The following is a 22,083-nucleotide window of genomic DNA, read 5'->3' as shown; positions in this document are numbered from 1 at the left end:
AAATCTTGCAGCCTTATCTCTCATTGTGATTTCATTACTGAGTTGCAGTATCTGTGTGTTTATTTCCTTCTGGCTGATTAGTTTGGGATTGATAACAGGAGTTGGAGCAGAGAGCCAATTTTGGTAAATTCCAGGGTCTAATCGTGGAGAGCCTTGGATCCAGGGCTCTCCACCAATGAGTGTGTAAGTCATGGAGCTTTGATCTTGGCATTTGTCTGCCTTTCTTTAAAAGGTTTTGAAAGATTTTGAACTTGAACATTTTTCAGGTAATAGAATTATTTTTCTTCTGATTTGCTCTACAGTGTAGAACCTATTTTCTTAAGTGTGCCAGAGAGCTTCCTTGCTGCTGAGGCAGTGTTAAGTAATGAGTATGACACAAGATGAGCCATTAATCCCATCTCCAGAGAACACTCAGTCTGTACAGTGCCACCTACTATTACCCATAGCAAAGAAAAACAAATGTAGGTTTCTGTGGGAAATTACAGATGTCTCAGTTTTCAGGTTGTTAAAGAGTTAAAAACCCACTGTAAATAAAAGGAAAAAAGGGTTGTTCTGCTGAGAAGTGACTGAGTAGTTACAGCCTTGTGCAAAGAGAAGCTCTTTACAGGCAGGATGGAATAGAAGCAATTTAGGAATGATTTGAAAACTGTTTTTGAGTAATGGGTGTGAGTGGGAGAGAGTGCAGCACAACAGATGAAACACTGAACAAGATTTTGCAAGGGGAAAACTTTTGGGGCTGGAAGTTAGCCCTGTTTCCCCCAGGGATGCTGGGGCTCTGTTTTGGTGGTCTGTACAGTAGAGACTGCTTTTTGGCAGGCTGAGGAGTGCATGATGTCATGGGATGCAGAGCACATGCACTGAGAGCCAGGAACTGCTGTTCACACTGCAGCACTGCCAGATGTGCGCGCTGGAACGCGCTCTGAAAAATGGGAAAACCATCTTTGTAAAGATGCTGAGAAATGTCCTGTGCTGAGCCTGCTCTCAGCCACGGTATGTGCAGAGTACAAATACACTCTGTGGGGTTTCTCAGTCCTGGAGCCCAAGTCCTGCTCTTGGGAGCAGCCTGTGTAGAATGCCTTTCCCAGTGTTTTTCTGAGATGAGCTCGGAGAAATTCCTGTTTTATTCAGAAAACATACTGAGGGCTTCTTCTTAGGAATTACTCACAGCAGAGGAGAATCAAAGGAATCTATTGACTCCAGTTTTCACTTGTACTTCCTATTAAGAATGGTTCCACATTCCAGCAGAGGCTCTGGTGCCAGACATTGCTCTCTTTACTGATGCACAGCTCTTTCTGCAGATTAACTGGCCTCCAGGAATTATTTGAATCTCTTATCCCACAGTGCTTCACAGGCAATAAAGCCAAAGGTGGGTTTAAGCTTTTCTGTATTTCAGGGTGAAAATATGGGGTTTTTTTCCTAGTTTTTTTCCCCTGGATTTTGAGGTCAACTAAAAATATTTTTATTCAGTACAATAAGTGTTATCTGGTCATCGGTGTACAGAGAGTTAAATATAGCTTTGCTTCTCCCTCCTTTTGCACAGGCTCTAATTGAAGGGAGGAGGGGAGATGCTGGAAGGCAGCAACAGGAGAACGCCTACAGAAAGTCAGGAATTCTTTATCCAAGTGGAACAACATTTCAAGCTTGAGAGATTTTTTTCTGTTTTATGTATTTTTTTATGTTTACTGATGATTTTTCCTGCTAAAAGGATCATTGCTAACTAATAGTATTATAATCTTGCTGGTCTGTGTAGAAGGCTACAAAGAGGTCTCCTGCAGTAGTCACACAGGTAAATTGCCACTCTGGAATCTTTGGAACTGTGCCATTCTGAAGGATCTGCTTAAGGGTACTCTGGTGGCTGCCTCAGAGGAATGTGAGATCTGTGAGTTGCCAGAAGGTTCATATTTTACACTTGTTGAGTAGAAATTGTTCTGCTGAGCTCAGAGGCTGTACCACAGCAGGGATCTGGTTCCTCCTGCCTGGGATGCCCAGGCATTTTTGCCATGCTGGTGAGGACTGGTGGTGGCTGTGGGACCCTGTCCTCAGCATGTGATGGTGATTCTCCAGCTGGAAAACTCAGGAGGAAAATGTAAGTGTCCCTGTGCTTGGATAGGTGTGATAACTGCTCCCAGACTTCAAGGCATAAACTTCTAACAAGTGGCAAGAAAGTTGTTTTCTTCCTCATAAACAAGATGCACCATTTGCTGTCTTCTTCATCTTGTAGAAGATGGATCTACAAGAGGTATGTTCCCAGATTTTGTCTGCTCTCTTAGAATGATCAGGACACCCAGCAGAATAAATTACTGATTTAATAGGCCAGACTGTTAGATTTAGGGACCAGTGTGTCTATCTGATATGGGGTCCTGTAGCAGTTGAGGCTGGCAACAAGAACTCTTTATTTTTTTTTACATGAACTGATTTTTATTGAGCCAGGAATTATTTGGAATAAAGCATTGTAAAACTGTTTCAGTTTTAGGACATTAAAGTCATGGTTATTAGGCTTAAGCTTTTATACAGCTTAATTAGAAGGAGTAGAATGACAGCACACTTCTCTGAAGTGTAAATATGAGTTATTGGCAGCATTTTACCTAAACTCTGATGTTTCTAGAGTGGTGGTTGGGCAGCAGTGTGAAAACCTGACAATCACTGCATTTCTGACAACCTGCTACGATGTCATGTTGAACAGTGAAAGTCTGTGCCCAGGCAGAGAGAATATATCAAACTAATTTGTCTCTCTTTTGTCTGTCATTGCTTGTACATGCAGCATATAAAGAAGGCTTCATGTGTAGCAGTGTAATTCAAGATCTGTAGAGTCTTTTCCATTTCTCCTAGATCTTAATAAATTGAAAGGTTTGTAGTTAATTCTTCCCCTTTCTTGTTTTTGCTTTTATCATTCAGGTAATTTCTTCCCACACTTGCTTTTTTAGTTTTTCTGACACATTCAGAACCTGCTGTCAAAGCTACTGTGTATCTGGTTAAAGATACTTGCCACAATCTTTTTTCCAGCTATAATTACTTAATTACATTTCAGTTCTAATTGTGTTTTCTGTTCTGCATGGTGGTGCCTGGGCTTTGGGGTCTGTGTGTGACACCAGAGTCCTTGTTCTGAGAGCTCCAGACACATCAGCAGGGACATTCTGGGGAAGCAGATAATGTTATTTTTCCTGTTTGCCCTGTGCCTGTGCAAAAAGCCGCTGTTTCTAAGGCATCTGCTGATAATCTCATTTTTTAAAACAGAAGATTCTTTGCTGGAGAAAAAGAAAGGTGAAATGAGTACAATTCATTCTTCAAGGCTGGGTTTGTGCTTATGGGTCTGCTGTGGGGTCACCTTTTGTAATAAAACTTCAGTAAGAAAAGATGCTAATTGCAAAAATAGATTATGGAGTAATCTAATATCTAATAATTAACTTGCATTTACATAACCTTCAAAAAAGTATTTTAAACCAATTTGTTATCATCAGTAAACACTTTTATGTCGGTACAGATTGAATATTTTTCTATTTTTGATTCTTCCAAACATTTCACCCCTCACCCTTCCTGTCAGGCATGAATGAAAACTGCTGCATGGTTGGCTCCTTCTGTTTCTCCATAGAGAAAAATTTTAGTACCATTTTTAGCCTTATGCTTTTTCAGTGCTGGATGTTTGAGCACGCGAAGGTAAATTAAGCAGATGTGTTCTGTATTTTTAGGCTGGAGCCAACAGCTGTCCTAGTTATTCTTAAATGCCCTCACAACTTCATGCAGAAAAATGCCAGTGGAGTCAGGTTCTGCGAAAGTCTTGTGTGATGTAGCAGTGGCTTCCCTGTTGTAGGACAAAGCTAACTGGGGTTGCCTTGGTCACTGACAGGGTCTCAAGTTCCTATTGTGATGAGCTCTCCTAATTTTACTGTTTGAAGTAGTGAAGCTGGTTAAAATTGCATTTGCAACTCTTCATTGGGGTGCTGAATTCTCAGCAGTCTGCACTAGATGATTGTTTTAGGTGCCTCCCAACTAGAACTATTCTATTCTGACAGTCTTAGATGTGACTCCTCAGAGAGGCCAAATTGTCTCTGCTCCAGTGATTTCAGTGATGCTGTAGGGTTTTACAGCACCTTCAGGTTGTTTCCCACTTTTGAAATGGTTATCTCTGACACAGCAATGACAAGGTGTTCTTCAGATTAACTGTAGCCTACAGAAGAATTGCTCTTTGAACATCTATCTTTCTGAAGATGATTTGTCTGATTCTGGTTTTGAGGGTTCATCGCTGTCTGTAGACACTTTGTCATTGTAGAGGAGTTCAGTTTATTTCTTTCCCCTGTTCTCTTACTGCTGCAGCAGTGAAAAGGGCAGCTGTGAGATACAGCATGCTGTGCTTTGGGAAGATACAATGCTGAATATGGATAAATTGTGTCACATCTCTTATTCATACAGTCCTGACTGAAAATGTGAACAGACACAAGCGAAATTCCTGGTACACATTTTACAAGAAAGTTCAGCAGGTGAGCTGCCCATCGTTTGAATCAGTAAGAGAAGAGTCCTTAGAGAGTTTTAAGTGCTGTTTCTGACTGTTACAGGATCTTTTGTTGAGTATCTCAGGGCTCAGGAATAGGATAGCATGTGTACCATGCTTACATTTCCATTGTGTGGAACAGAAATTGAGAATAGACAAAACAGATCCTTTAGAATACAATAGTTTTATTGTGCAGCCCTTTCAGACAAAGCTAAAAATGAATGTTTATTAAAACTTTGTGTATGCTTCTATGATATCTTTAAATTTAGAAGGTAGGTTCTGTGTCTGAAAAATAGGAGAAATTTGATGTGCAGAGTATATCACCAAATTCAAACTCCCTCCCTGCTCACCTGTGAGCTCTGGAAGAGCTAATTGTTAAAACAATAAGTTTGACTCTATTTTATCTTTCAGTTTCTTCAAGTCATTTTCGGGTGTATCTGAAGTCCACCTCTTTAGAAGAAGTGTCTAAGTGGGGATGTGATTTTAAACTGTTATTGAAAGGTTTCACATTTAATTTGCTGCTAGGATTTGGGAGTTGGTTCCTCTAGTGTGTTGATGGATCTGGTTCCTCAGTGCTGGAGTTTCTTTAAAGGTGCCACAGCCATCCTCTGTCCTGCTTGATGTTATTTCATATTCTGACAGAATTCCTGCACAAACACAAACCTTTCCTTTGAATCAATTGCCTCTTCCAGCAAATTATCATCTCAGGCCTTTAGTCCAAGCATCATCACACCAGGAAGGGCAAGATTGTTTCCAGTCTCACTACTGTCTGCATGTAAGATAATACAGCTTGCAACTGGGTTTTTTGGAATGAAATCATACAAATATGTTGAAGGTGTACTGTGAGGAGCAGGCAAAATGGACTGTCTTGGGGAATAAAAGCAGTGTTTTGGTTCAGGAACCTGATAACATTGTAAGTACACCTAAAAACAATTTGAATTTGTATAGCCTTCTCCACTAAATTAATATAAGTCTCACATTTTGGGCTAGGAAGGCTGTTGTGCCCACAGAGATGCTGATGATGTGAGTGCTGGCAGATCTGTGCATGGCTGGAGTCACTGGGTAAGGTGTGGGAATGGAGAGGGTGAGGGAGGAAGAGCAGCTCTCCTGCTGGGAAGTTTCAGGTGTTAGTTACAGGTGATTTATTCGGCTCTCCTTACCTGAGACAGCAGATGGGGATGGAAGTTGCAGGGGAAGATTGGGGAAAACCCTTGCCCAGAAGAGGACAGAGAGCAGAAGGGGTACTTTTCTGTGAATCTTTGCCTTCCAAGTATCGTTTTTGACCCACATCTTGCCTGAATTACACTTGTCTCCATAGCAGCAATAATTGTACTTCCTATGGAAAAAAGGAGGGGCAAGTCATAATTAGAAGCAGGTCCCAAACATGGTTTTGTGCTCCGGATCATGTAAGGGTACAACTGAAGCCTTCTAAGCCAATGACAGAGTCTCAACAGTTCTGAAACCTTCCTTGGTAAGATGCAGTTGAAATTTAGGGAATGTTTCCTGTCCATTGAGCAACAGAAGGACATTTTGCCGCAGGACTATCACACAGGTATTTCTCAGGCACATCATGTTTATTTAATACAGTCCCAACTGAGGTGCCAGCAGAGACTCTCACTGGGCTGTGAAGGGAAGGATGATGGAGCAGGGCACTGTGGGCACTCTCTTTCTCATTATCACCTCTCTTCCCCCCGTTATCCTCACCTTTTTCCCTTCTCCAAGACATGGAGTAGGGCTTTTATTTGAAACACCAAAGGATGGCATGGATAATGATGGAGTGTTGACTCTATTTCCCAGAAGGTGTGAAATAGATGGACTTTTGTCACAAGACTTGGTTCATTTAATTAAAAGAGAATTGCCTAATTCCTGCACTACTCCCAGAGTAGAATTTTCTGAGCTGCTTTTTACCTTTTGCTCAGCAGCTGCCATAGCTCAGTCACTTGTGCAAAGTCTCATCTGTAAACCCTTGTGAGGTGCCGTATCTGTCTGCTGCTCTCTGGCTGGAGGGAGGCAAAGTGACAGACACAGAATCACTGTAATGAATTGAAAGCTGTTTTAATAAATTCAGAAATAAAAGGACTTGATTTCATTATCCTTCATGAATTTGCCAAGGGACTCAGCTGTTAGGAGCTTGGTCTGCAGTGCTCTGGCTGTGTGGGTGTTACTGAAGTGCTGGCATCTCACACGCTGCCAGCGCAGGCAGTTGTTACTCTGAGTCTTCATGTACCTGCTGAACACTGCCCAATTTAGCTGCTACCTAAGTAGAATGACACCATGAACTGAATTCTCAAGCTGCTTGGACAGCCTGACTAGCAAAGTGCTCAACAAGCCATCTCCAGCAGACCCTTTTCCTATTTGCAGCATGTGGTTGCTGCTGGGTGATGCTCATGTAGGTTGAGCAGAGGGAATTTCAAGGTGTAACAAAGATATCAACTTCGGAGTTATTGAAAATGAAGGATTATGCAAGAAATGTGATAGTACATCAGATAGTTCTAGGTTCTTGCCAAAGATTAATTTGAAAAAGACACTTTAAAGGGTTTTTAATCCTTTGAGTTGTAAGATTGAGATCTATCAGATATGTATAATAATGCACAGCTTGTTTCTGATATTCACTGACTGTAGGAAAGGAGGACCAGATACTGAACTGTCAGATCTACAATGCAGATTTTAAAAACACTAGTAAATCAAGGAAAATAAAAAGGCATAAAAGGCATTGGTGTAGGCTGTCATTTTTCTGGATGATTTTGTGTCAGCTGGCCAAAATTATGACCATTATTCACTCTAAAGTAGTAAAATAAACAAAATACTTTTATTTATGTATTTCCTTGTTGCTAGACCTGAGATAATCAGAAATAGTGTCACCTTTATCTTATCTCAAGTTCCCTTAGGATGCTTAACTTGCAGTCCAATGCTTCAGTCAGGAGTCACATTCAGGGAGGGGTGAGCTTTGGTGGCTGCAGCTTCTTTACACAGTTTTGCCATAATGAGCAAAAAGTCCTTCATAGCAATTGTTAAGCCATTAACTGTAACATTTTAGTCTCTCACAACAGCTCCTGCATTGCTTCCACTTAATTATCCTTCTTGGGAAGAATTTCAAAAACCTCCTGTTGATTATGTCAAAACACCACATTTTGTGATCTGTCTGTGAATTTGATGAAGCTTCGTTCTGACAGCCATGTGGAGAACGGCATTGTCTGAGTGCTGAACATTTTCTGATGCTGAGCACTTGTTTTCTTGACTCAAGCACCGACTGCTCTGTACAGAACTTTTCAGAATTGTCAATACCAGGTTTTCAGTTTATGGAAATCTGAGTTTCAGGGTCCACTGGCTCTGCTGGTGGTGTAATAGAAGGGCAGAGCTCCGTCAGACACTAGCTCAGGGGAGTAAAACCAGCAGGAGTTCCTTTTCTGCTCAGCCACACCTGCTCTTTTCAGTCCCTACTGCATTTCAGAGCTTTATTTTTTCACTTGCATCTCTGTGCTGCCACATGCACTGTCAATAATCCAGGGGAAGGTGTGGGAACAGAAACACAGAGCTCGTGTCTGAGGGTAGTGGGACAAGGTGGGACCTGCTGAAGGCAGCTTTGGGTCTGGTGTCTGAGCTTTGTGTTCCTGGCAGAGTGCACACAGTCACTGTGGAAGGGAGTGGCATCTGAGCATCAAGGCTGGAGCTGAAATAGCCCTGTCCATGCTCCAGCCTCACTGAGACCCAAGGCACGGTGTCCTTTGGGACTGAGGAGCTGCAATGGAAAGAAGCAACTCTTGTAATTCCAAGGGACAGTGAATATTTCTCGATCTGTGATTTGATATTACATTTGCCATTAAGTTTATTGTTTACCTTAGAGATGCTATGTTGTTGGTCATTCCTCACAGCAATGAAAACTACACCTCTGCACCATTTCAATAATGTAAGCTCAGAGTTCAATTGTGCTGTGTTCATGCCCTAGGGATCTGTAACTCTCCTGAGCCTGTGTTCATTTATTAGAACAGTCTCAGAGCAGCCCCCAGAGCTCAGGCTGAAGCTCTGTGATGTTTCAATAAGTGGCTCCTTGGAGATGCCCACAGTGCCCAGCTCCGTGTTCTGCAGCCCCAGCCCTGGCAGCGACAGCTCGACGGGAAAAGATTTCATCCAGGCATTGAAACGGAGCTGCAGAGCGCTCCCACCTGCAGCAGGGGCACACCTGTGTGCGGGAAACACCGCTGTCCTTGTCCTTGGACACCCGGGGCTGGGACACAGCGGCTGGCCCCGAGTCCGGACAGAGGGGCTGTCCCCATGCCGGTGACACAGGGACTGTCCCCATGCCGGTGTCCCGCGGGCTGTCGCCTGTGCCGGTGACACAGAGGCTGTCCCATGCCGGTCACACAGGGGTTGTCCCCGTGTGCCGGTGACACAGGAGCTGTCTCCGTGCCCTGACACAGAGGCTGTCCCGATGCCGGTGACACAGAGGCTGTCCCCGTGTGCCGGTGCTCCGCGGGCTGTCCCCGTGTGCCGGTGACACAGGGGCTGTCCCATGCCGGTGTCCCGCGGGCTGTCCCCGTGTGCCGGTGACACCGACAGGGGGCGCAAGAGCCTCTCCGCGCGCAGCGCCCCCTGCCGGCCGTGTGCCCCGTGCCCGCCGCGGGCTCGCGTGCGGCGGGGGCGGGGCCGGGCGCGCGGCGGGGGCGGGGCCGGGCCGGTGCCGCCCCTGAGCTGCCGCGCGCCGGGCGGGCCGGGCCGGGGCCGCGTCCTGGTTCGGGTCTCGCCGCCCGCGATGCGCCCGGGAGCGGCCGCGCCCCGCGGGCCCCGGGCGTGACCGGTGCGGGCGGAGCCGCCGGCTGGGCACAGCCCCCGCCCATGGCCCGCGCGGCCGGGCCGGCTGCTGTCCCGCGGGACGCGGCGCGGGCCTGGTGGCGGGGCCGGGCAGCATGACCGCGGGCTGCGGCCCCGCTGCGCCCGCCGCCCCAGCGCCACCTTGATGCTGCACGTCCCCGCTCTACAAATATGATGAAATGGCAGCCCCGGAAGAAGGTGAGTGCCGGGAGGGTCCGCCCCGCTCCGTCGGGCGCTGCCCCGGCCCGGCGGGGCCGCCCTCGCTCCGTGCCCCGGGCGGGACGCGGGCGGCGCTGGGGCCGCGCCCCGACACGGCCGGTCCCGGTGCCCGCGGAGGGCCCCGCGCGGGGCGGGCGCGGTGTCCGCGCGGAGCCGCAGCGCAGGACGCTGTTCCGTGGCTCTTGGCAGTGCGTTTTATGGATATTCTTTGAAGGGAGAACCCAGCAAACCGAGTGTGCTGTGCCGCCCCTCTGCGGCAGTGACCCTTTGCTCCTGGCAGCTGTGGGCTATTAAACTTTTTATTTTCTTTTTTTTTTTCCATTTTGTGTTTTTTTGGTTTTTTTTCTTTTCGTTTGGGAAAGCCTACTTGAACCAGCGGGGCTCCTTCTGTAGCATGTTGTGTGATACTGTGTCTTACATCAGGGAAGAAATAGAAATCATATGTGAAAGGCATGAGAGTGTCTCTGGCTGTGAGTGTGAGACACGAATGAACGGTGTTAGACTGTCCTGGTCGGAACGTGCCTTGTGCCACTGCAGCTCCGGATCATCACTCAGGCTTTGTACACTGGTAGTTCATCTCTTTTCAGCTAGTCTGAAGCTGTTCCTTTAGGTTTTTTTCGAGCAAGTGATTGTACCTAGTGAGAGGAGTTCTTATTTCAAGTCATTGTCTCGTAAGAAGGATAAACAGATGACAGTCAAGCTTGGTGGGAGTGTTGGTGCATTTTTCAGGCCCCTCTGTGCCTCCTTTCAAACTGGTTTTAAGATGTCTACAAGCTGTAGGTTTTTAAATGTCTGTTTTTACTATTTTCAAGTGAATGTGCAGTCACTCCTGTGGTTACGGCTGTGGAAACCCCTCCAGGCCATGGTTACAGCTGTATTGACTGAACCACTGAAATATTATTCTTGGCTGTTGGCTGGACTCCTCGGCTCTGGAAGATTCTGTTCAGAGTGTCAGGATTCACTCGGCAGTATTGGCTCACCCACTTATGCTTAAATCACCATGTCAGATGGTTATTTTTCTTCTCTGCACTATTGTCTGTGTCCAAATCGAGTTGATTTTGGGCAACCAAATTTGATTGTGTAGAGGGTGCACGAGACAGTTGAACTTCCTTGAACTGTCAGGTGTCTTGTCTGAGCAAGAAATAATTCCTGTTCCTGGTGTGATGCAAACTGTGTTCGTGTTGGACTAGGCTGTGTTTTCAGTCCCAGTGAATCTCAGCAGAGGTTATTTATTCCGTGCTGCCAGCAGCCTCACGTGAGTGTGGCTGGGATTTCTGCTGGCCCGGTGCCGTTGCAGTGCTGCCGTCATGTGCTGCACAGAGTAGCCTCAGGAAAGGGGCAGGAGCTTCTGCTGCCCCAGGTCTGAATAGCACAGAAAATGAGACAGCGCAGCCCTGAGCGTACCACAGCCCCTGGTACTGCTGGTTCTTTTCTCAAGTGACTTCCGAGAAATCGTTTGCCTGCCTTGTCCCTATTAGAATACCCAAATAAGAGAGCTGAATGCATGTGCTGCTTCAGTGAGTCAGGAGTCTCCCTCAGTTTATTTATTTGTACTCGTGTCCTTTTGCTTTACCCATGTTTTTATTATTAAATGTTTAAGGGGTTTTGCTCATTGAGAGATACTTGCTTTCACAGCTGTGAAACGATGCTGTGTAGAATCTCATGCAGTTTATTAGTCCTGTGTGTAACCCTGGAGTATGCTCCTTTGTCTGGTGATTCCCAGACACAGCTATTGCCTGGAATGTGTAACGGGTTCTCTTGCTTTCAGCAAGTGAAAAACTGGATTTGTTTGTGACTGAAATACTCCTGTTCTGTTGGAAACGGTGTGTGTTTTTAAGTTTAAAAAATGACTGTTGTTTACTAATTTTTTCCCACAGGAATCAGAACTAATAAGCACTCTTTTCCTATGGACTTTGGTTACTCACCTCTGGCTCCACTTCCTTCCAGGTTCCCCCTGCATCCTTGTCTTCTAGTCCAGAGCAAGGTCCATGCTGGACAAGTGCCCTGGGATGCAGGCACTGGGCTCAGGAGCCAGGGGCTGCCAGCACAACGAGTCTGTTACTTTGGGAAGTCAGGCTGGAATTCCAGCACCAGACATCCCCTCCATTTGGGTGAGCACAACTGTGCTGGCAGCCTCTCAGGAGCCAGTAATTCTACAGGATCTGGCTACAGCCATGACTGATTCCTTACATTGATCATATTCTTTGAGAAGCGTAAAATCAGTCATGTCAGCGTGTTCAGTGGCTCAGTTTTTAGGAATTACAAAGAGTCATAGAATTGTTATGTTTGGACAAGATCACCAAGTCCAACTGTCAGCCCTGCATCATCATGTTCACCACTAAAGCATGTACCCAAGTGCCACATCCACATTTTTTAACTCCCAGGGATGATGACTCCCCCACTACCCTGGGCAGGCTGTGCCAGGGCTGGGCAGCTCGTTCCATGAAGAAATTTTCCATAATATCCAACCTAAACCTTCCCTGGTATAACTTGAGGCCATTTCCTCTCATCCAGTCCCTTGGTATTCAGGAGAATAACTCCTAGGTGGCTATAACCTCCTGTCAGGGGCTTGCAGAGAGTGAGGAGATCCCCTCCAAGCCTCCTGTTCTCCAGGCTGAGCCTCCCCAGCCCCTGCAGCCACTCCTCATTGGATTTGTGCTCCAGACCCTTCCCCAGCTCTGTTCCCTTCTCTGATGACCTCTTCCATGATCTTCTCTGGCACTGAGGGCAGGCTGACAGTCTTGTAGTTCTGGCACTAATTCTTTTCCTTATCTGAACCTGTTTTTGAAGTTTCCTTTGGCTCCAGGGTACAGTTGCTGGCAGAGCCACGTGTGCTGCCCACAGGATGCTGGCTCAAGCAGCTCCCTCATCAGTGAAATGGGGATTTTTGCTGGATCCCATTGCCCTGGACTTTCCTTGGGCTGCTCTGATCTGTTGTTGGCTAGGATTTGCTAAGGGGGGAAAAGAATGGTGTGGATGGTGGCATGGTCATGTTTGCTAATGCAGAATGGTGAATCTATGGATAATAATAAAAATGTCATTATACTTGTGAGTGCATAATGAGGTACTGGAGTTGGGGTGAGAGCACTCCTTTCTGAACTGTTCAAGCCAGCAAGTTGTATCAAGTGGTGCTTCATGTCTATGAAATGTACCTTGTTTTTATGTAGGAGCAGTGTGGGAAATTCTGCCTACTCGAGCCTGATAACAGCAACTGGTTTAGATCCTAAACAAAAATGCATAGAGGAGTCAATTGCTAATCAATTCTGTGACTAACTGCTAGACAAAACCTGAACTGACTGTGGTGGGTGTGGATGTCAAGAAGGATTCAGTAAATCATCAATAGCAACACAGTGCTGAGCTGAGATATCCCTTTGTTCCTGACTGCCACAAGTTAGGCATATTTACCAAGAGCATTTCAGTAAGAAGATTCATTCATGTGTAATGCCTCTGTGTACAAACAGCTTCTTCAGTTTTCCTGGAGTGCAGAAGAAAATATGCTCTTAGTAAATTCATGCAAATCTCATTATCTCTCTGCCATAACTTACTCTCTTGGAGATCTGTGTTTGTTTTTTGGAGTCTGAATCTCTATATTATGGTATGTCCAAGTCCTCTGTTTGGATTTTCAGTATATGCTCAAGACCGGAATAGTGCATTTCATCTTGGTCACTGTGTAATAGTAGGATCCAAAAGCTCAGATATTTTTCTTTTAATCTGTAACTGTGTGCCACCATTCCTGGCTCCATCTGTCCCTGCTGCTACTGAATCTGGGCACACACACTATGTTCTGCATGGAGAGGAGCTGTTTTCTCACTGTGCCATTTGGAGCTGAAGTGAGGTTGAATGGGAGTGTTTGGGTTCCTGGGACAACCTCTGTTATTCACTAGAAACAATGAAATACCTTTTTGTGACCTTGTTCTTGTCAGTAATGATGTCTGTGTGACTCTTACAAGCAAGCACTGTGGGGAATCTACAGTGATTGCAATCTGTATTGTATTGCAGCTCAAATGTCACAGGCTGTAGAGTCCTTCTCCATGGGGAATGGAATGGGCTGGCTCCTGGGTGGGCTATTGGTGTAAAAGTCAATTTTTCACTCTGTATTGTGGGGTTAAATGGGTTATGCTGTGGAAAAGGAATGGGGAATGCTTGCAAGACTGATAATTCCTGCAAAGGAGCATGAGCTTAGCTGACCTTGGTGTCCTTCTCTGGGCAGGTTGGCAGGTGACAGGCAGCACTGGGATTGGTTGCATGAGGATTTACTGATGTGGCAAATCCCATGATTTTTCTAAGCTGGAAAATAAAATTCATTTTTCAGAATTCTGTTCGTATTAGGTGAAAATAAGCAAAATTTAAAAAAAAATATTTTTCCCCTTTTTTCTTTCCTTCTTTTCTCACCCTTACTTCTTTCCCCACTTTCATAACTGGCAGTTATCAGAGGAGTATTCATGAGCTTTTCTATTTTATATTTCTTAAGAGACTTTTAAAATCTAAATCTACCCTCTTATATGCTTAAATAAACAGAAATGGATAGTATTCCTGACCTGTTAAATATTGCAGATCTTTTCCATTTAAGGCAATACAGTCCCTGGCTCTGGAATGATGTTATGCCTGAATTCATTGCGATCTGAGCTGGTAATCTGTTGTTCGGCTGTGATGGACCACTGTCCTGCCTTCCTCTTAACAATGGCAGAAATCAAAAAGCTTCTTTCAGAGAGGAGAGAGCATAGGGCACCTCCTGGAGGGAAGGACTGACTGGGTGGGAACAGGGCTGATAGGGCTGATTTGAATATTTCCAGTAGAAAAGTCTGTAAAATCCTGATCGGTCTTACCTTACATTTAATTAGATTTCTGTGATGAAATGTGTGCTTTGTAACTACAGTGTGTTATCTAAGGTTTTTTTAGATCTAAGGTTTCTGTATCTTCACTTCCAGTCACAGTAAGATATGTGACACCTGCTTGGTGTTGCAAGCTCTTTTTCTGTACTGTGTACAGCAAAGACCCAGCAACTTCTGAGAGGACAGTCCCCCAAAACATTATCATTTTGTCCCTTGCTATCAAGTTGCTGCTGCCTTTGTCATCTCTAGTGCTTCAGGATCTCCTGCTGTATGGATGATTGACTTCCACCTGTCTGTGGCCATTTAGAGTCTTTCAACACTTTTAACGTTCTTTGATAATACTGTTTTATTGTTGGGTCAATGAGCTCTGATAATGCTGCTTTGAAAACTCATGTTCTGCAGTGCCTGGAGGATGCTGTGCTATGAGCAAGCTCAGCCCATCACTGATGGCTCAGGTGCTGCAGAAGATCAGTGAACACTGTGCTCTCCTTTCCACAGGCTTGAAGCAGGATCTGTTTTGCTGTACTACTGGAAGGCTGAATTGGGATTTTAGACACTAACAGAGATGTACGGGGGCAGCAGCAGTCCAGTGCACTCTGTTCCCACAGCTGGTCACAAGAGATGTGAGATTGTACATATTTGCTAATGAAAAATTGTGAATAACTGACATTACATGTTCCTGACAGACATTTTCCTTATGCACAAGGAGAACAGCTGACAGACATTTTCCTTATGCACAAAAGCAACAAATGCAAATATTAGTTTCTTGTAACCTCTGGTATTTTGTTTGCGTTTATACAGCTTTTGCAAATACTGGAGCAGCTGTTGCCATACTTGTCTTTATTGCCCAAAAAGGAATGTATATCCAAATGCTGTCTTGGAGCCTTTGATTCACTCAGCAGAAAAGAACTGTATGTCCAATATGCAATGTTTTAACTGATCTTCCTTTGATGTAATCTGTGGATATGATCTTTTTCTCCTCTTCTGCATGCTCTTCTAAAAATCTGTATCTTTTAGGCTTTTATAAGAGCCTAATGATAGAGTCATTAAATAGGGTTTGGTGATTCTTGTTAATGCTTTCAAAGATAGATGCATGTTTTGGCAGAGCAGAACCGTGGGTTAATCACTGTGATGGCAACATACAATTCGCCAAGAAAATATTCCTCCCCTGTTTCCTAAATAGAGCTTTTGATAGGAATGTCCTTTGCAGTAAGTGCTGTACTGCAGAATTTCAGTGTAGAAGATAATTACTTGTAATTATGGAAATTTCTGCAAGGGAAATGGTTTGAATTGGTTCCTGTTAGGAAATGGAATTGCTCTACTTGCAGTACTTGAATCCTTTTAGACGATTAATGCAATCTTCCTTAATTCCTGTACATGGGTCTTGTAACCTTCTGATACACCTAAAATCATCCCTTCAGTCCTGCTCATCCATTTGAATTTCTACTAGAGCTTACATTGCGTTTAGAAGAAAAATCCGTGACATGCACAAAGCTTCTCTTAAACTGGGTCTGCTACTTCAAGAGCTGACAAAAGAGGTTAAAAATGAGCATGAAGTTAGATGTAGGTAAAGGTGAAAGAAAAGGATGTGGTAGCTGGCTAAGGTCAGAACTTATGCATTACAGCAGGGGTGCATGATATGTACATTGTACCTGCATTACACCCTGGGGTCAGGTTGGATTTGTAAGCACTGCATGGCTCATCATCTTTCTGTGTTTGTACATGTTTGTCAGAGATCTGTATTTGAATTGAACACTGGAAAATAATTTAGTGATTCAAAGTCTTTCTGATTAGTTTCAACGTCACTTTGCAGTGTTTTGTGGAAAAATGAAGTCTTCAGCTGCCACATGACATTAGTGCTTTTTAGCATATTTGTAACATTCTTCTGTGTTACCTTATTTAAGCAGAAATACCCTGCTTGGTAAATCGACCCTTGTAATAGGGATTCCTGCATCAATTTGTAAGAATAGCAGCAGCTTGTATTAATAAGTATATTTACTGGAACTTGGAATATTAGTTTGACAGGAGCAGCTAAGCATACAAATCTGAGAAAATAGAGGCAAAATTAAATTGTACAGTTCCTTGATACAAGCTGGATGGGCTGGTTCAGCCATAGGGTGTTTGGGAAGGAGAGCTTGTCTCTGGAGGAATGGAAAAGGATTCCCTGTGTGAGGCAAACGCAGGGGCTCATAACTGGGCTTAATGTGGGGCAATAGCAGAAGCCCAGCATAGTGGGATTTTTTGCAGAGATGCTTGTTTGAAAAGGTTTGGAGTAATGAATAGGGAAATGTTCTCAGATTGCTTTCTCCTGTGCTATGAAAACCAGGACTTTATGAATAATAAAATACCTGTCTGTGTCATCAATTTAATTGGAATAATCTCTGAGACAATTATTCTTCGGTTAGCCACAGTTAAACGTGTCAGTAACATTCCTACTGGGATATTTATTAAAGCTGTATGGATTGTGCTTTCAGCATTGCTTGGGTTTGTTCCCCAAAAAGCACAGCTGCCAGGCCAGAGCTGCTCCTGTCCTGCTCATCCTGGGGCAGGCACTGATGCTGTGTGGATCCAGGGGCTGTGCTGCTTGGGAGTGACCCTTGCAAAGTGTGTTTGATTGCAGGGGGCACAGCAATTGGTACCTCACTTGTGCTCTCAACCCTGCTGTTACTGATGTGATTTTTTCTTTTTTCTTTTTTAAAAAAATGTGGTTTTTTCCATTATATGAAAATACAGGTCTTCCTGTCAGAGTTACTTATTGTTTCTTTTATTCTTATTTTTATTATTTAGTAGCTTGCTACATTTAATGGAGTAAATGAGGTCTGTGAGATGAGTGCATCTGCAAACTATGGTTACATGCTTTCCAGGGCAGCACTAACAATTCAGTGCCTTCAGCTATTGGAATAACCCAGATCTAGACTGGGTTAGTTTCTTGCCTGATGTTTGGGATGGTCAAGTCTGAAACACTTAATCAGAATTAAGCATAGCGGCTTCAGTCGCAAATAGTTTTTGTCCTTTTATTGGAAAACAGTTTGTGGAAGCATTTTTTATGGTTGCTGTACAATTGATTGAATCATTTCTGGAGGCAGCTGTTTGCCTACCATGGAGCACAAGAGTAGTTGGGTATTGCAGTGGTGGGTCGAGCTCAGTTGGAGCTGACACCTCAGGAGCTGGGCAGGTTCTGTATCCTGGGCTCAGTGGTGCAGTGGTGGACATGTAGCTCATTATAACACACTGCAAAGGCCTTGGTAGCCAAGATGCTTCTCTTGGCCAGTGCTCTGGTGCAGGGTCCAAAGGGATTGTGCTGGTCTGGGAGCTACCGTCACCTCAGATTAGTTGATGCTGTGTATTTGTAAAGAATCATTCCAAAATGTATTCTGAGGAAGCAGCCATCTGAGGGGTAGAACCAACTGTCTGAACTCCTGGCAAACCATGCCGGTTTTCTTTTAGATTTCTTCATATTTTTCTTTGTACTTCACCATTACTCTTTCCTTTTCTGATTATCTTGTAACCTGTCAGGTGATGATATGAGCTGATCTACCCTGAAACCCAAGTCTGAAATAGAAGGCAATTCCTTTGATACTCTGGCAGCTGTCCACATTTCCCTGACAAAGCTGCTATGTTGTGACTTCCTTCAGCAAACACCATTTAGACAGGCTGTCCATATGCCTCCTATATGGATGGCTGCAAGACCCTCTCTTAAAGTGGAATCACACCTAAGCAAGCATGAATTAACCTCCATAAAGCATTCCACTATTTTTACTCTTAAGTGGCAGGAAGGAGGGACTTAGCTGATACATAAAATATCCAGCTGTGTTATTCATGTTAATTAGGCCTTTGCAGAAACTCTTACGACTTGGCATCATCCCATTTTCCATAGAAATGTTACTCTGTTATGGTTGGAGAGCCCTTCCATGAATTTCTGTGTTCTGAGTTTTAGCCCTTGCTCAGATGCAGACTTGTGACAAGGATATCTGGGCAGAGAAACACCTTTGCCAGTCTCTCACAACGTGTAGTGCAAACCACAGCTTTCCCTACCTCAGACTTGCTAGAAATTCTTCCGTGTGAGGGTGGTGAGGCGCTGGCACTGATTGCCCAGAGAAGCTGTGGCTGCCCCTGGGTCTCTGGAAGTGTCCAAGGCCAGGCTGGATGGAGCTTGGAGCAACCTGAGATAATGGAAGTGTCCCTGTCCATGGCAGGGGAAGGAATGGGATGAGCTTTAATGTCCCTTCCAGACCAAACCATAGAACCAGTGATTCTATGAATTTCCTTCATGTGGAAGAGTGCAGTCCCTCAGCAGTTCATACAGATCACCTTTGATGCTGGAACCACTAGTGTCTTGTTGAAACTGCTGCTCTTGAAAAGTCTGGGAATAAGCTTTGTTTGGTGTAGAAAGAGTTGAGAAATCATTTTGAAGTAATGTTTAACTTCTGTCTGGGATTTTCTAAGATCAGATCAGTGCAGCTGAGATTAAAGAAAGGAAGAAGATAGCTTCCTTTCAGGAAGTCAAGTAGCTCCCACAGCAAGTGTTCCCATTGAGCTACAGTTTTCTTCAGCATGCCACCAGTTACTAGCAACACTATAAAGAATAGATTTCTTAGATTGTATGAAAAGCAGGTTGAGCTGTAGAGTATTTTGCAGTGAAGAAATGTGCTTGAAAGTGAGCCAAAAGCTGTCATTTCCCTTTTCATCTATTAAAAAGTACATTAACACTGTCAATCATCAGGCTTCAGAGGTTAGGCAAATACAGTCAGTATCTGCCAATAAAATCAAAGATTTAACACATCTCACTATCAAAGCTAGATTAAAGAGAGAAATTTACCATATGGGCATGAGCCCCAGCTGTGCTCCAGCTCGGGTGACTCTAAACTAAAGCCCATGATCCTCTGAAATCTGCAGTTACAGCAGTGAGAGTGGCTGTGCAGTGCTGGGCAGCAGTGCCAGCACTCCTGGGTGTCCTGCACCTTCTTGTCCTGGGGAAGGGTGGGAAGGCCAGCTGTGGGAATCAGCAAAATCTGTCAGCACTCGCTCACAGGGTGTCCCAGTTGTAACACAGCTGGTTGGATGGTGATGAGTTGTTTGAGTACAGGTGTCACTTTTATATGTTTTTCTTCAACATTAATTCTGTTCTGTGTGTGGCTACCAGAAGTTAAAAGCGTTTGGTGGATTCTCTGTGCTGCTTTCCTTTCTAATTGGTGTTATCTTCTGAGCAGTAGCAGCAAAGTCCATCCAACAGTCCAGGTTAAAAGTCAGCTAAGTTAACAGAGAAATTCCCATCATCCAGGGTAGCTGTTGGATCTGGGTCTGCCCAACTGTTTTATGCCAAAATTGCTGAAGACAGTAGTGTATATTTTCTGACACTGCAGATTAAGCTTAAGACCTTGTCAAACATTGCTTTTATTGTCTTTTAAAAAACAGGTTTGTGTGGTTGTTTGTGGTTTGTTGTGTTGTTTTGGTTTTTTTTAATAGACCTCCTTAAGTCTCCAGAGTCTCTGGAAATGTCCATTTCCCTTCATACCTCCCCCCTCTCCCACCACAAAGCTTTTTAACACTTTACAGCAGTTGCTTTGCTCACTCTGCAACTAACTGGATATTGCAGCAAGAATGTTGGAGTTTGTGCATGCTTGTTTTCATGGGAAAGTGTGTCCTGGACCCAGCAATCTCCATATTGTACATTACTCAAACTTCTGTGAGCTAAACAAGAACTTCTGGGGTAATCATGTTTTTTTTTTTTCCTGTGGTTCTGAGTGTTTGCAGTGACTTTGAGGATGTGCTGGTGGTTCAGGTTGGCCACTCTTGCCACCTGGGTCAGGGAGCTCTGGAGAGCTGTACCTTGTTTTTGAGTCTTTCCCCATTTTAGCCTTGAAACTGGATTTTTAAATTTTTCCTGATTGGGGAATAGGACATCTAGATCAGATGAAATGAAACTGTAAACATGCTACAGCTCTGTGAGTTAAAAGCAATTCAGCTGTTTTAAATGTAAATGGTGTAGGATTATATAGTTGATTTGTTATAGCTTCCTAATTCTGCCTGCCTCAGCACTTTCCCGGCAGTTAATTGCATCAGGGCTCGGAGAAACATTCCATAAGCTGCTGAAGACAGCTTTGCCACAGTCTGACACACTTCTCTCTTGGTTACATAGCAAATGGACACTCTGGGATAATGAGGAAGGAGGAGCTCCAGTGGCCTGGGTACTGTTCTTTGCAACCTTTTGCCTATAAAATCCTCTCTTCCAAGTCTAGAGGTCTTTTGTTTTGGATATTGCTGTGTGCAGTGATTAGAATGACTAGGTCTGTGTTTTGGTGGGTAAAGAAATGTAGGGAAATATTAAATATTTAGCACAGGCACTCAGTGAGGGAGATACCAAGTTCCCCAAAGCCACAATTACTTCAGCTTTTCCCGAATTTACTTCCATGCACAGAGGAAGTCCTGGGAGAGCAGTAATGCATTTAGGTTTTCACTATTACAGAACCAAAGTCTTAGCAGCAAAAGTACCCTGTTCAGTGTGATCTCAGACAAGGACTTGTTGGCATTGAGATGGGAACTGCTCAGTTACAGTCATGCTTAAGTTCAAGGCTATGGGATACAGATTGAATCACTCTTTTTTTGTCTTAATTTTCCCATCTTCAGCATTTGTTTTCTTATTTCTGTAGGTCAGCATCCCTCTGAATTGGTTGTCTTTGTGCCTCACAATCCTGACTGGCTCTGTACATGGCTTTAAAAAGCAGGAAATGATAAACACCAAACTGTTAGCAATTAGTGCAGTCAAGTGAGTTGCTCTGTGTAGCAGGCTGTCTGACGTGAAATAATGCATTAGAGGAAAATTTTCCTAAGGGAAATTACTCAGAGATGCAGGTGGACCATGTGTCTGTCTCTCCTGGAGATGATGTGTCTTCTGAGGCATAATTAAAATTCTTTACAATTATTTTCACAATACACAGTGAATGGATAAGTGTGACAGTTGAATGACAAGCATATATGCAGACTAGGACAAGCAGAATGGGTGAATATAGTTTTCTAACTAAAACTTTTTTGTGAGCTGAATTCACAGCTGTTAGGATATAGACATGAATCTGCCATTCTAGACACTGATTTATTTTATTTGTGCTTCTTTTTGTATGTTGAACCTCTTACTAGCTCTTTGTTCCCAGATCCTACCCCATCCAGGGGTTGTGGTGCATTGAGTCTGTCACAGTGGAAGCTGAGGGGATAGTCTGTGGCTCACTCTGCTGAGTTTAGGGAGAAGTAATGTCCCTTCTGATATGGCAAGGCAGTAACAGACCCATTAGCCTTCATAGAAAGCTTTTGGCTGCCTCAGTCTCCTGTTTGCTTAGAGCATCTACACCCTAGAGGCTTAAAAGACTGATGACCTGCCAGGTACCACACTTACTTTTTAAACAGGTTAATAGATTTTCTAGTTTTAACCTTAATCTTATCTTGTTAATCATCTCAGCATTGACTGATTTATGTTTTTGTTCCAATAAGCTGTTGAAACTGGGATTCACCCCATTATAAATGTTAACTATGTTAAGCTGTAATCACTTGCATTGCAGCAAAAGTGACCTCAAATCTTACAGTCATTTCAGAGACATTATTAGCTAGTCTGCTGGAGTGCTTATGGTCCTGATAATGGTTGAACTGTCTACTTCCACAAAAAGTCTGTGGCTTCTGTAGTAAATCCTAGAAACCCTGGACCCCACCCCAAGGTAATGGTGTCGTGTACACAGATGACCCTTGGAG

General features: G+C 44.1%; 1 protein-coding gene across 3 annotated transcripts in view; it reads left to right on the top strand.

Moving 5' to 3' along the window:
• Nucleotides 1–22,083, top strand: part of TTC28 (tetratricopeptide repeat domain 28) — a 107,878-nt gene that overhangs the window by 20,830 nt on the left and 64,965 nt on the right. The window contains exon 1 of one of the 3 annotated variants that reach the window (XM_033075517.2): nucleotides 9,398–9,493. The exons of the other annotated variants lie outside the window; for them this stretch is intronic. Within the exon in view, the coding sequence (XP_032931408.1) occupies nucleotides 9,467–9,493 (27 nt within the window). The 5' untranslated portion in view covers nucleotides 9,398–9,466. Of the gene's footprint in view, nucleotides 1–9,397; nucleotides 9,494–22,083 lie in introns of those variants that run through there. 3 annotated transcript variants of the gene reach the window in all.

Source organism: Catharus ustulatus, chromosome 18, assembly GCF_009819885.2.
Source record: "Catharus ustulatus isolate bCatUst1 chromosome 18, bCatUst1.pri.v2, whole genome shotgun sequence".
NCBI classification, from domain to species: Eukaryota; Metazoa; Chordata; class Aves; order Passeriformes; family Turdidae; genus Catharus; species Catharus ustulatus.
The sequence above is the reverse complement of the archived record's forward strand: the minus strand, read 5'-3'. Positions and strand labels throughout refer to the sequence as shown.